A 13,687-nucleotide genomic window follows, 5' to 3' on the forward strand; every position below is an offset into this window, starting at 1 on the left:
CAAGGGTACCCAGTACTGGCACCTCTTTTTGTTGTTGTTAAAAAGTGTGGCATTTACTGTAACAACTTTGTGATGATTACAGACACCTACGTTTCTTTTTTAAAAAAGTACTGAGTATACTTTGTAATCTATCAACTATGCATGTTGCTATGAGAAGGCAAAAATCTCATCATGAATTAGCCAGTTGTGTGGTGAGTAAAATCCCCCCCTAGTCCTCTTCAACAAGTAAGCCCATAGCAAGCTTGCTTTTGTTTTCTTTTTAACTGAGGGAGGGAGAGTAGGGAAGATGCTGCCAACACTGACACTTAGCTGTGGTCTCTGCTGCAATTTATACATATGGAGTGGACTGAAGTGTTCAGGTCTGTTGCTGTGGTCCATGCAGCACTTTGAAGAATATTCAACTATTTCACTGTACCTGCCTTGATCTTATAACAATGCAAATGACTATGCTTCTTTCAATATCCTGGCATAATAAAAATGTCACTGCAGCCGTTTGCCCCAAGATCAATATCTCCTACTTCTGAATAATCATGAGTGAGTCACTATTCGTTTTGGCTTTTAAGCAGCAGGAGGAGACCATTATGTCCTATTTCCATTATTACTTTTAGGTCTTCCTCAGTTCATGTAAGCATTACAGATGGTGACTGGACATTTTCTGATAAATTCAGTCATTCATCTCTCTCTGAAGTTCACATTTTATTTAAACAAACTGTAAAACTTGATTTGCATTCATTGATTATAGAATGCATATTCTGGGGCCATAGAATTTTTCATATAGCCTAGGAACTCAAAACAATGCAACAAAATTTGAGTAGTTCGTTTAAAAACAAAACCTGTGTTTTTATAGAAACAATGAGCTTGCATTGAATGAATAGGAAAGTGTTGTGTTGTCTTTTTAAAAAAATTCTTTTGTTTCACTATTTTAGTGCTGAAAATTAAGTTTGTCTGAAAAATGCTGAAAAGATTCCAAATGCAAATGATTCAAGTTAAATTTTGAGCAGCGGAGAAAGCTAGTACAACCAAATAGGCTCTATAGAGTGGTACAATTAATGAACTTACAGCATTTAGAAAATAAATCACTCGCAATGTTTCAAAAAATGTACTTTGAAATGTAGAAGTTAAAATGACAATTATAAGAGCAAAATGTTAAGTGCTTTGAGATAAATTAAGAAAAATATTTCATCTGCTAATCAGTCCTGAATTTAGTTTCATTGCATTGACTTCAGCTTTGGAAAATGATGATCAAAATGAATATTTGTAAAATTGTTTTGCTGTATCCATTGTAGGAGGGAAAGGAAAGGTCTAAACTAATAAACTATTGTTTATTAGATATCAGTTGTGGAGCACTCCATTTCAGAAGTGTGGTAATGTTTCAATCAAAATCTAGATTCCTCCCCAATGTAGCTGCTATTTAGTATTGCTCAAGGACCAATAACATGCTTAACACAATGTTTATATTGGATCCCAGAGCTCTCTGGCTGTTGCCAAGGACTGAGAATGGAGTTCAGGTTTTACATGCTAAAAAGTATGGATGCACCTATCATTTATTGCTGTTCATTCCTTCTTGGCTATCAGCTTTGATCTGATTTAGGTAGTACCTAGGCATATAGTGATGCTCAGAAATGAGTTATAACTAGTGCCTAGATAGATGCCTATCATTTAGGGGAATAAGTAAGAATCCTATATAATGTTTGACAGTGCTATAAACACAGCAGTAGTTTATTCTCATCCATCATTTTGCAGGTCCTTGGGTATTCTTTTTGTTCCTTTAAGATTCCAGCACACAAGATTCTATAGTGCTTAGTGACCTTTATAGAACTGTAGTTTGTCCTTCAGAACACAGATAATAATTATCCTTGGGAGTCATAGTGCACAGAGTCTGCACTGATCTTGCATAAATCACATCTTTAATTTGCTCCAGTGATGGCAGTCTGAAAAATTATATGCCTATACTACCAGTCAGCATCTGGTCCATTCTCTTTAAAGAGCACTTAGCTGCTCCCCATTTTTTCCCCAAGGCAGTTTCTTGCTCTCTAATCTTTCAGCAAAAATGTCTAGTAAGTTAGCCATTGGATGGATGCTGCTGCAACTTTTGATGGAAGAGGCAAATAAGACTTCACAGAGGTTTATTAAAACAATAAGGCATAAAAGGGTAGTGCCTTATGAGCAAGCTTACTCTGAATTAATAACTGTTCATGACTTCTCTGCTAGGGAGAGACCGAAACATCTGAGCTTTAGAATTTATGCCATCACTCTTTGCGTTGGTCTCTCACAATCAATAATTTTGTATTGAACACAGTTTATATGAACCTGGGCAGAGATTATTCCAAACTGAGATTGTATTCTCGTATTAAAACTTTTTTCTATAGCTTCTTTAGCTGATCAAGTATTCATGGCAATTTATTTTACAATCCATGTATTTTCATATAATTATATCATCACTTATCTTACATGATAAATGGGCATTATAAGACAGTTTACTTTCCATCTCAAATGACTTAAGAGGTATGAGTTACCTGTCCGTTTTTTCTATGAGACTAAGTTTTGATGCAGTTTGTGGTGGAAGTCAGTTTTCTTCTGATTGTTGCCATAAAATGTTTCCAAACCTCAACAAAAAAAATTCCTCTTCAGCATTCAAGCATTATTAGCTCCCAAAATGGGTAAGGTTTACAATTAGTTCAGTCATTTTGTAGAGTTGTTTTTTTTTTATTTGAATTGATCTGTAGAGCAAAGATATTTTTGTAGATAAAAAAAGTTAAGTAGATTGAACTGGGTATGTTTAGCCTGGAAAAGAGGAGGCGTCTCTTCAAATATCTAAAGGGCTGATACATGGATGATGGAGCAAGCTTGTTTCCTCTGCTCCAGGGGGTATGACCCAAACTAATGGCTTCAAGTTACAAGAAAAGAGATTCTGACCAAACATCAGAAGGCACTTTCCAGTGGTAAGAGCTGCTTGACAGTAGAACCAAGTCCACTGGAAGGTGGTGGACTCTCTTTCCTTGGAGGTTTTTAAGTAGAGGTTGGATGGCCATTTGTGATGGATGCTTTAGTTGAGATTCCCACATTGCAGGGCACTGACCCATTTAATCCTCTGGGTCCCTTCTGACTCCACAGTTCTATGATTCTGTGATTCAGTGTTTAGTATTTTCTTGCTGCTTTTATATTGCTGGTTTCAATCAGTGCTGAGCCTCCTTCACTCGCTTGCTCTTTCCATTGCATATATTCCTTATATGTTTGAGGAAAAGAATCACCAACGAAACATTTTGGAAAAAATGATAATATACTTTTAAATAAATGTAAAATATACAGTGAGCACCTGTAAATTGATAAACATCTCTGGCAACTGTAAACGTATTCACTCAACAGCAAGTTCCAGTCCTCCAAGTCCTTCATCCCTATCTCCCTCTTAGGGCTCCTCTCCACTCTTTCTTACTAACTTTTCTCTCAATGAATTCTTGTTTAGGACCCAGACAAAGAGCTAAACCCTTCCCCTACTAGGCTCCAGATAAAATGAGCAGTACTAGATCTTATCCACTCCCCGCTTCACCATCAATTAAATTACCCATTCTTCCAACCTCACCCCTATAGTATGCAGCAAGGACACTTCTTCCTGATCCTCCTCCACATAAAGGGAATGCTCCAGTCTGTCCAGAGAATGAAAGATCAGGCTAACACACACAAAATACAATGTGACAAAAGATAAAAATCAACTGGTCAGTTCCATGTACTGCATGGCTAATGGAAAAGACACATAAGGTAATTGTTTCCTGAAAGCTTTTATCTGTAAACTCGGAATAAATGGAAGACTGTCATCTAAAGGACAGTGGATTGCTGATTTGATCTTAAGCCTCATGTCCCTTTATATTAGCATATTCAGATTCAGGCTCCCTAAAATGCAATAAGTCAACAAAGACAATTTGTGAAACCCATCTTATGACATGTAACCTTTTGCAACTTTTTTCTGATACAGGTGAGCTATGCGATTGTTAGATTTTCTTTCAATTAGAAAATGTTATATAGTTTTTAATATTGCATTTTGCACAAAACATGTGTTAATATAGTAGGTATGCCTCCTGTTAAAGACACTATTTGTAATTTAGCATCATTTTCAATTCCTTATTAAACTGAACAATCTGGTTACCATATTCAATTTCCCCCAAGCTGTTTTGTATTCAGTTGTATTCTGTACAAAAATAAGCTTTTAAAATAGAAAAGAGGAAAAATATTGTACTTAAGCAGAACTCCCCCAAAGCCTGATTATTAAATTCAATTAATAATCAATCAATAATAATCAATAAATGTAAATCATTGCAGAGTTGTAGAGCAGCCACATGTTTCATCACCTGATCTTAACACTTGATTGGGAGCTGCCCAGAGTGGCTGGGGAAGCTCAGCCAGATGGGTGGGGTATAAATAATAAATTATTATTATCTTTGACTTTGCCTGCCAAGCTAGTTGGTTTGCACAGCTAAGCCATGATTTCCTGGACTATGTGTTTACAGGCAATAAACCATAATGTGTCTTAACCATGGATTGTTTGAACACCCTACTCCATAAATTCATTCAGCTATAAAGCCAAGAGGCAAGAGTAGCTGGAAAGCAAAACAAACATTGGAGGGAAATATGACTTGTTTCTCCAGTCATCTGGAGACAACCCGTGTTTAACTTGTGGTTTCTTAAACAATTCATGTCCTTAGTGTTATGTGCAAACCAGGCCACAGAGTGGCCTCTTTCTTTTCTCTGAAGTCGAAGGAATGACAGCTAGGTTTCTCCTCCTTCTGACTGATCTGGTATCGCTGTTGCACAGGCAGAGAGGAGAGAAACCCTCTCATTTTCTCTCTACCCAGGCTATCCTCTGCTGCTTTTGATTGAGGGTGGTGAGTATTTTTCAGTACATTTGTGTAGAAAGTAGAAAGTTGTCACTATGCCTCCAGTCTATCTATTTCAACAACTTATTTCTCAATGAATATAGGAAAGCAACTGATGTTTGATGTGGTGTTACCCTCATTGATGGGTTGTGCTGCAAGGCTCCATAGCAGGGATGGGGAATCTTTTTGGTCTAGTGGGCCTGATCCTTATTGGACCCTGACAACAGCCCTACACTTGGAACTTCCCAAGCCACAAACATGGGGCTGAAAGAGTTGCTTTATATAGGGATTAGCTGCATTATTGAATTCCTCACAAAGACCTTGGTCATGTAGCCAATGTAATGGTCATGTAACCTGCCCCACACCCGATGACGCAAATGATGTCAGATGTTAGGAAGTTGAGTATGGGGAAAACAGCCTTGTGGGTCAAATTTGGCCCATGGGTCAGAGGTGCCCCATCCCTAACTTTCAGTCCTGTGTGGTCCACCCAAAATTGAGGCTGAATGTGTCTGTAACAGTGAGCACTGCATTGTGCAACTGTGTCAAGTGATCTATGCCCTAGATGACAAGGTGGTGTTGTGTGGTTTTAAGTGGATGCAACAAGAATGCCACTAAGATTACCAAAACATTTTTTTATTATTTTTTTAGTTAGACAACTGCTTTGTGGAGTTACTGTGCTAGCGTCTGACACTTGATCACTTGATCAAAACCTAGCCCAGACCAGCTCAGGAAATCTATCCAAGTCTAAGGAAAGGCTACATACTAGAGTGCACTTGTATTATGAATCCTACTATGTTCTGGAGATATGGAAAGGAATCACATAGGCCTTCAGCATATTCTCCCTCTGCCCCTTCCCGCAGGCACAAAGGGAAGAGATTTCAAGTTTCTTGTTAGTGAGAAACCAGTTTCCCTTTGCATCTTAGCATGGCAAACTGTGGCCTGGGCAAACACCATTTGCCACATCAGCACACTTCCAATATCCCCATGGTTTGCTCTCCTGTCTGAATGGATTATCCCATAGTTCAGTTACAAAAGAGCTACAAATCCATCAGCTAAGGATTTCTACTAGAAAGGATTCTAGTAGAAATAAAGGCTATATTCACTTAACCAGCAAGATGAAGACTATCAAAATGTAAGCATCTACTATGAACATACTATCAGAATGTCTTAAAAGTTTTATTTCATTGATTTTTGGAGGGTTGCAGACATCTTGTCATTAAGTGTAATCTCACAATGAATAGCTAATCATTGCAGCTTTATATTTCTGCATTATGCCAGTTGCACAGGAAAAAGAAAAAGAGGAATAACCTTGGACACAGTAGTTTTTATTGGTAGAGAATATAACCTGTTGTCATGGAGATCAGCATGGAGCTTGCTTATGTGAGATATTTGCTGCCATAGCTCTGTAAAAGCAGCATCTTAATGGAGAGTGAGGTCAGTGTTTGATCATAATAAAGAGCTTTCATAGGCCATAGAGAGGGAGAAGAGGATACTTTTATTTGCATTTACCCTTCAAGCATTCACTTTTTAAATTCCATATACAGTGGAACCTCAGTTTTCAACCATCTCGGAAGTTGAACATTTCGGCTTTTGAACGCCGAAAACCCGGAAGTAACTGGTTCAGTTTTTGAATGATTTTCAGAAGCTGAATGTGCCACACAGTTTCCGTTTTGAGTTTCCCTATTGTATTGAGGCTTCTGCTTTCAGTTTTTGGTTTTCGAACGTTTAGGACAGGCATAGGCAAACTCAGCCCTCCAGATGTTTTGGGACTACAACTCCCATCATCCCTAGCTAAAAGGGCCAGTGGTCAGGGATGATGGGAGTTGTAGTCACAAAACATCTGGAGGGCTGAACTTGCTGATGCCTGGTTTAGGAAGTCGAACGATCTTCTGGAATGGATTATGTTCGAAAAACAAGGTTCCACTGTAAAATGTACCCTTTCATGAATATTTTTGGCGTCCAGGTATTTCCTCTTTTTAAAAAAGTTGCTGTACCTTTACTGGTCAGCCATTGGATGGATGCTATAGAATATTTAATTTATTACATTTAGAATTCTTAGAAGCTTAGAAGCTTCTAAGAATTCTAAATGTAATAAATTAAATATTCTATAGCATCCATCCAATGGCTGACCAGTAAAGGTACAGCATTCATTACCTCACTCCTCATTTTATTCCCACAACAATCCTTCAATGTGATGACTGGCCCAAGGTCCCCCAGTGAGTTTCATGGCAAATAAAATTTGTTTTTGGAGCAAAATACAGAATATCCAAATAAATACAGCTGACAGGGCAAGTAAGATCCAGTGTTCTATTGTATATAAATTTGGCATGCAACAATAACCAGTTTGTGCAGTGGGAAAATAGCTACTGCATCTATTTTAATATATACAATTGGTAGACATAGAGTAGGAATGTGGCTCTCTCTGCAACTTGATAAAATTTAGCAATAGTGCTAAAAGAGCTATTGGGCTACAAAAAATATTATTGAAGGAAAGTGTTAGGTACAACAAAACCTATTCTTGTAGTTATTTTACACTTTATGCTACATCAACATATAAGGTGCAGAAGTAACAGGCATTTCTTTTCAGCTCTCTGATTTCCAAGACTCTTATTCGCAAATTTGCTTTTTTGTAAAAATGATTTCATGGAATGAATTGTGACCCCACGGCTTCTGTAAAGCAAATCTGCTCTGCTGTCATCCACTACCAATGTGCTTGGAGTAAGTCCTACCCAACTCAGTGAGACTCTTTTTGAGTAGTGTGCAGGAATGTACTGTTAGGACGGTATGAAAAAATCCACATTTTATGTGCTGTAAATAAAATAAACAAGGTTGTTTTCCAGCTCTGTACTAATTGAGGCACCTCTGTTCTGTGTATTTAATTAATGTACTTTTCTTTCTGAAATGCTTTTGGCTGTTTGTCAAGTACTTGGCTACTCTTTCATCTTGGATGTTAATTGACTGTTGTCTGCCAATTAGCATGGCCTGATGGATTTCCTTGCGAGCTATTCTGGCTCCCAAATAATTCAATTTGTCTTCTAAATTAACGAATCTAAACATTTATATTTTGTAGATAAATCTCTGCTCCACTAAGAACAGAGCTAGATGAAGTTCTGTCACAACTCCCACCGCACTGCCACCAGATCGTAACGAACTACCCCCATCTCCGACACAATTGTTTTATTATTATTATTATTATTATTATTATTATTATTATTATTATTGAAGCACAATTCAGCTGTTTTGCTTTCTCTACTTCAGGCTGAAAACTTTTACTTATCTATCCAACCCTTTTACTCCTGCCACTTTGTATAAATACAAAGCCAAAGCCTTGGTTTACCAATCAGTAGCTATGCATAAGAGTGGTACAAAGCAGTGGAAAGCTTCACAAAATATATTTTACTTTAATTAACAATGTAAAAAGATGGTAATACTAATTCATATGTTGAACTTTACTTGGAAACTGTTTCTTTAACTAAAAGGCTTATGCATTATAACATTTAAGAAGACTATTCTAAGGGATTCAATTCCTCACCTATAGGCATTGAGGACTCTACTTGCAGTCTTCACTCAGGTCCACAGCCTCGTCTATCAGGCTTCTATCAGGACTTTTGCTGTAATCTTCAGTGCCAGCAAACTCTGCTTCGTCAGGTACTCAGCAACCCTACTGAATTGGTCTTAGTACTTTCTCGAAGGCTACCTCTGGGGCAGTGACTTTCAGCCAGAGACCTCCTCAGCTTCTGTGAGTCATTTCAGTTGTTGGCTTCTGTCAGGCATCTCAAACCTCTAAGCCTTTATGTTCCAGCTCTACTGCTTCTGTCCTTTTCTTTGCTCACTTATTTACTGTGACAGACCCACCAACTGACCTTGACTGTGGCTTGAGATTGCCTTTTTATTTCCCACCACTCATTCCAATTTGGGTTGAATTCTCTTTCCCCATCAGGTTCAACGAGAGGAGACAAAATATCCACTGATTAGACGAATCAGATCCTACCAATTTTCAGTTGCCTGTGGCTGTATATGCTTTTATGAGTTTTTTTTTTGGGGGGGGAGGGGGAAGTAAAGTGTTTGCAAGATCCTTCTAACCCCTGGAGACCAACTAAGTTTGTTACTGGTATGAGCTTTCGTGTTAGTCACCTGCTGATCTCCTGTTGATCTCTTCATATAAAAGTCAAGACAGTTTATATGCTGTGCACGCTTTACATTCAGTTGTGTGAATTCCCTTACACGTTTCTTCAAACCAAAACTTTACTTCAGAAATGGAATTTTTAAAAGCTTTAAATAAGGAAAGAAGAAATGGAACAGACATGTGCCTTTCATTCTTTCTTATATGTTTCGTATGCTGCATTTGAAGGTTAAAAAAGGTAAAGGGACCCCTGACAATTAGGTCCAGTCGTGACCAACTCTGGGGTTGCGGTGCTCATCTCGCTTTACTGGCCGAGGGAGCCGGCGTACGGCTTCCGGGTCATGTGGCCAGCATGACTAAGCCACTTCTGGCGAACTGGAGCAGCACACGGAAACACCGTTTACCTTCCCGCCAGAGAGGTACTTATTTATCTACTTGCACTTTGACGTGCTTTCGAACTGCTAGGTTGGCAGGAGCAGGGACCGAGCAACAGGAGCTCACCCCGTCGCGGGGCAAGTCCTAGGCTCTGTGGGTGAACCCACAGTGCCACCTGCCTCCCTATTTGAAGGTTAAATGTACTTTCATCAGAATGGGAAGAAGGAATACTAATCAAAGTGCTTAAATTTGATTGAGATACTGGAAAAAAGGATGATAAAAGATGGTAGTTGTGAGCCTCATTCTATAGATTTTCCTGGTGTAAAAAATTACCTATTCTCCTTTGTGGTTTGGAAAGGCAGTGACAGCATCTCTTTACTTCTGCTTCTTTCATATCTCTAGATTTTTTCTTTTTTTAAAAAAACCCACACCTAATAGAACTTAGTATTGAGTGAGGCTTTTATATACACTGGCCCTTGTCATAATTTTATTTTTGTTACATGCATAGCTTTTACACCAGCTTTTCATAACAGTTGCTCATTTATTTGACATTAACATGCCCACTTCTCTAGAAATTGATACATACTTTCCAAAGAAGTAACCATGTTATTACTAACATATTACCACTAACTTTCTAAAGCCGAAATAGGAGTTCTAAAACAGAATCATTAAATGTTGAAGAGGACTATAGGCTTCTGTTGGGAGTCAAGGTGGAAAACATTAAATCTCAAGCAAGCTGTGTGATATATTTGTGCAGCCAGGAAGTCACGGACTGAGAGCCCAGCAAAATCCATTATGGATAAAATTGCTAGGTGTTTTTTTCTCTTCTTTCTTATATCTGTGTGACATTCATCACATGATGTCATACACATCTTCCAACGCCATGCAAGCCAGACTGACGTGGTGTAGCGGAAGGCTGCACTGGCCTGTGCAGTGATGGGAGATTCAGCACAGGCCAGTTCTGCCTTCTACTAGGTCATGCAAGTCCCCCTGGTGTCAGGAGATGCTGCAGGGACTGGCTTGCAACATCTCCTGACACCATCTGAGCCAGTACAGCTTTCAGCTAGGCCTTGCGCCTGGCTGTGCCGGTCTCCCTTGCGCCTTGAATATTTGGGGTCTGAGCCCTTTGCTAAGGAATATTGAAGGGGCTGACGACATCTCTGCCCCCTAGAGTTGGCATGCCTGACTCTCATGTATAGCCTGTGAATTGTGCTTGGAAACGTATAAATGATTTTAATTATAAAAGCATGCTTTAGCTGACAGGCTAGTCTACCTTGTACATGTTGCACAGCAACCTGAACATGTTTGCAGGCTGGGGGTAAAGGAAACAACAAAAATATACTTTGCTGTTCATACCTTTTGTAAAACTGTAAATGAATACTCGAGCTTCCTTAGCCTTAACCTAGTATTAAATGTTGGTGCACTCTCACATGCTATTAATGATTTCCAGGTACAGTGGTACCTCTGGTTGCGAACGGGATCCGTTCTGGAGGCCCGTTCGCAACATGAAAAGAATGCAACCCGCAGCGGTGCGTCTGCGCACGCAGGGGTTGCAATTCACCGCTTCTGCACATGCGCGTGATGTCATTTTGCGCTTTTGCACATGTGTGAGTGGTGAAACCTGGAAGTAACCCTTTCCAGTACTTCCAGGTCGCCGCGGAACATAACCTGAAAGAATGTAACATGAAGCGGACATAACATGAGGTATGACAGTAATTTAGGCATGAGCAAAGAAGCAACAGAAGGTGACTGTGACATGCTCAGACAAGTCAAAAACTAGGTTGTTACTTGGATACATTGATTAATGTTGTAGGAAACTAAAGAAAAATTCCAGAGCTGAATAAGAGATACGTCTGACGGGGAAAATATAGAAATAGTACTGTATTTTATTCTGTTGCCATAGATGTTCGTAACCTAAATGCGCTTGACATATGCCTTAGCAATTAGCAAGTAACATCTGTAAATGCATTAATATTTATGGCAGTATCTTTACATATGCATTGTGAAAGGAACATAATTTTGCTCTTTTTTGTGCATAGGCTTTAGCTTAGCAATTCTAACTGAAGTATTGTGTGGAGACATGGTGAGCCACTGATTGCAGCTCTATCTCTGCTTGTACCAGTGGTGCAGTTATGTTTTTAAAAGTACACAGAAAAGTCCAGTATGCACCTCTCCCACCCATTGTGCCCACAACCATTTTTAGATATTCTCCTCTACTTTCTCCCACCTCCCTGGCTTTTGCACCTCTGTCCAATTTTCCAAAGAACAAACTTGGAAGTAGTTGGGTTCACTTGTTTCTCCATATACACAAGGACAAAACTGTAGGTCATCCAACTATGATCTGTCCTACTAAGATGGTTTCCCTCTCAGAACATCACCACCATCTCTTTTTTTGCTGCTTCTCAGGATGAAAAGAAATAGGGGCTTCATAGTTGAGATATTGCAGGGTGTTGTTGTCTAGAATCCTTACTGGAAACATAACAAATTCAAGCTTTGCTTGATGGTTGGTATCCCTCAAGGACTTAATCATTGGCAAGTTTCTGTAATATATGCCCACTTGTGTTGGGAGTTAAGTACCATTCAACTAGGAGGCATCTTTCTGCTGACCTGGGCATAACTACTGCTTAAGCCAGGGGCCAGCAAACTTACCGCACCTCGGGCTGGTGTCTCCAGTGCTGATCGCGCGGAGGAGCGCGTGCCCATATGCATGTGCACACATTATTTCCAGCACACTTCCGGGGCAGAGGAGCACAGGAAATAGCTTGTGCACATGTTCACAGGCCTCCTCTGACCCGGATATGAACCGGAAATAACGCTTGCACATGTGCACAACCTATTTCTGCTGCCCCTCCGACCCACGCAGCAGCGGGTGGCGGGGGTCGCTGTGGGCTGGATAAACGAGTCCCTTGGGCCTTATCTGGCCCGCGGACCTTACTTTGGGGACCCCTGGCTTAAGCAATACTACTTTCCTTTGACTCCTTGTGTCTGTGTATGTATATGTATATCATACATAACAATATCTAGCTGAGTTTTAGGGTCAGGCTCCATTCATATGAGTCAAGATAGTTTTATGCCTAGATGTACATGGTTTTCTTTGATTTGTAAATACACTTTAAATATTGTTGGAAAATGTCTAGGATACATAGCTAGTTCTTCCTCATGTTCTTTGTGGCGTCCCACATATAGTGCCTGCAGCTGTGCAGAACAACATTCAGAAGCTACAGAGACTGTCAGCTTTCTCTCTTTCCCAGATTTGACATTTATTAAGTAATTTTAAACAATGGCTAGAAACCAAAGAAACGCATAACTAGTTCCACATGCCCTAAGGGGCTTCTAAGTTCCTTTCTTGGACAACAGATTGTGGGGATTTTTAAAATTATGATTAAAGCATAAAGATGTGCTGTGGTAAGGAGAAATAACTAAAATTCCTGAGGTCTTGAGCTTGCTTAAAGTACTTCTTTGGATACCAGCTGGTAATCCTTCAATGACACGAACTTTGTAGGTTTTCAGATGCTGAGAGTTAAAGCAAAAGATAATGCTGTGCAAATTTTAATTTTCTGGTTTAGACAGAAGCTAAGCAACCTTTACTATTCTTTTTACAGAATGAGAAATCTCCAGGCCGCTCAACAAGCCGCTCAAGTAACATTTCAAAGGTAAGTTACGAACTACTCTCAGGCAGACCTACTGTGACATATACTGTTTTTGCTGTAATCTGAGGCACACTTACTTGGGAGTGAGTCCCATTGAATACAGTAGAACGTAAACATGAGTGTGATTGGGCTGCATTTTAAAATGGGCTTTGTAATACTTTGAGTATGTTTTCATTTAACACTAAACTGTGGTTTAGCATTACAAGAATGAGCTGAAGCAAGCCTTGATCACAGACACCTCTCCCATGCCCTCTATTCCTCTCAACAAGGAGAAAGTCTAGAAGCTTCTCTTTTGCTGTGTTGTCTAAATAGAAAACTGTGGTTAACCTCAACTATGGTTTGTTCAAGTGAGCTATAAACTATGGTTTGAAATTGAATTGTTTCAGCAAACCATAGTTAAAATTAACCATATTTTGTCCCAGTTCAGATTTCATGAAAAGCTGTGGTTCATTTAAAACAGAAGTGAAAGCTTCCCAATACCTTCTTGTGGCTGCACTGGAGAAGGGAGTATGCATGCCTAAGAATCACTATGGCTTGCTCTCATAGTACTAAACCAAGGTTTTGCCTTATACTCCTCTCCCCACCCAAGGCCAAGATGTGTCACTCTGGAAACAAGCCACATCTCACTGAAGTCAACAGTATAAAGTCCATTGGCTTCACTAGATCTGAAT

General features: G+C 39.5%; 1 protein-coding gene across 5 annotated transcripts in view; it reads left to right on the top strand.

The window, feature by feature from the left end:
• The window catches only part of MARCHF1 (membrane associated ring-CH-type finger 1), a 117,197-nt gene that overhangs the window by 57,388 nt on the left and 46,122 nt on the right, over positions 1–13,687 (top strand). For all 5 annotated transcript variants that reach the window (XM_083755930.1, XM_083755927.1, XM_083755928.1 and 2 more), the window contains one exon: positions 12,969–13,019. In XM_083755930.1, the coding sequence (XP_083612056.1) occupies positions 12,969–13,019 (51 nt within the window). The remainder of the gene's footprint in view (positions 1–12,968; positions 13,020–13,687) is intronic.

This window comes from Podarcis gaigeae (assembly GCF_964106915.1).
Source record: "Podarcis gaigeae genome assembly, chromosome: 9".
Taxonomy (NCBI): Eukaryota; Metazoa; Chordata; class Lepidosauria; order Squamata; family Lacertidae; genus Podarcis; species Podarcis gaigeae.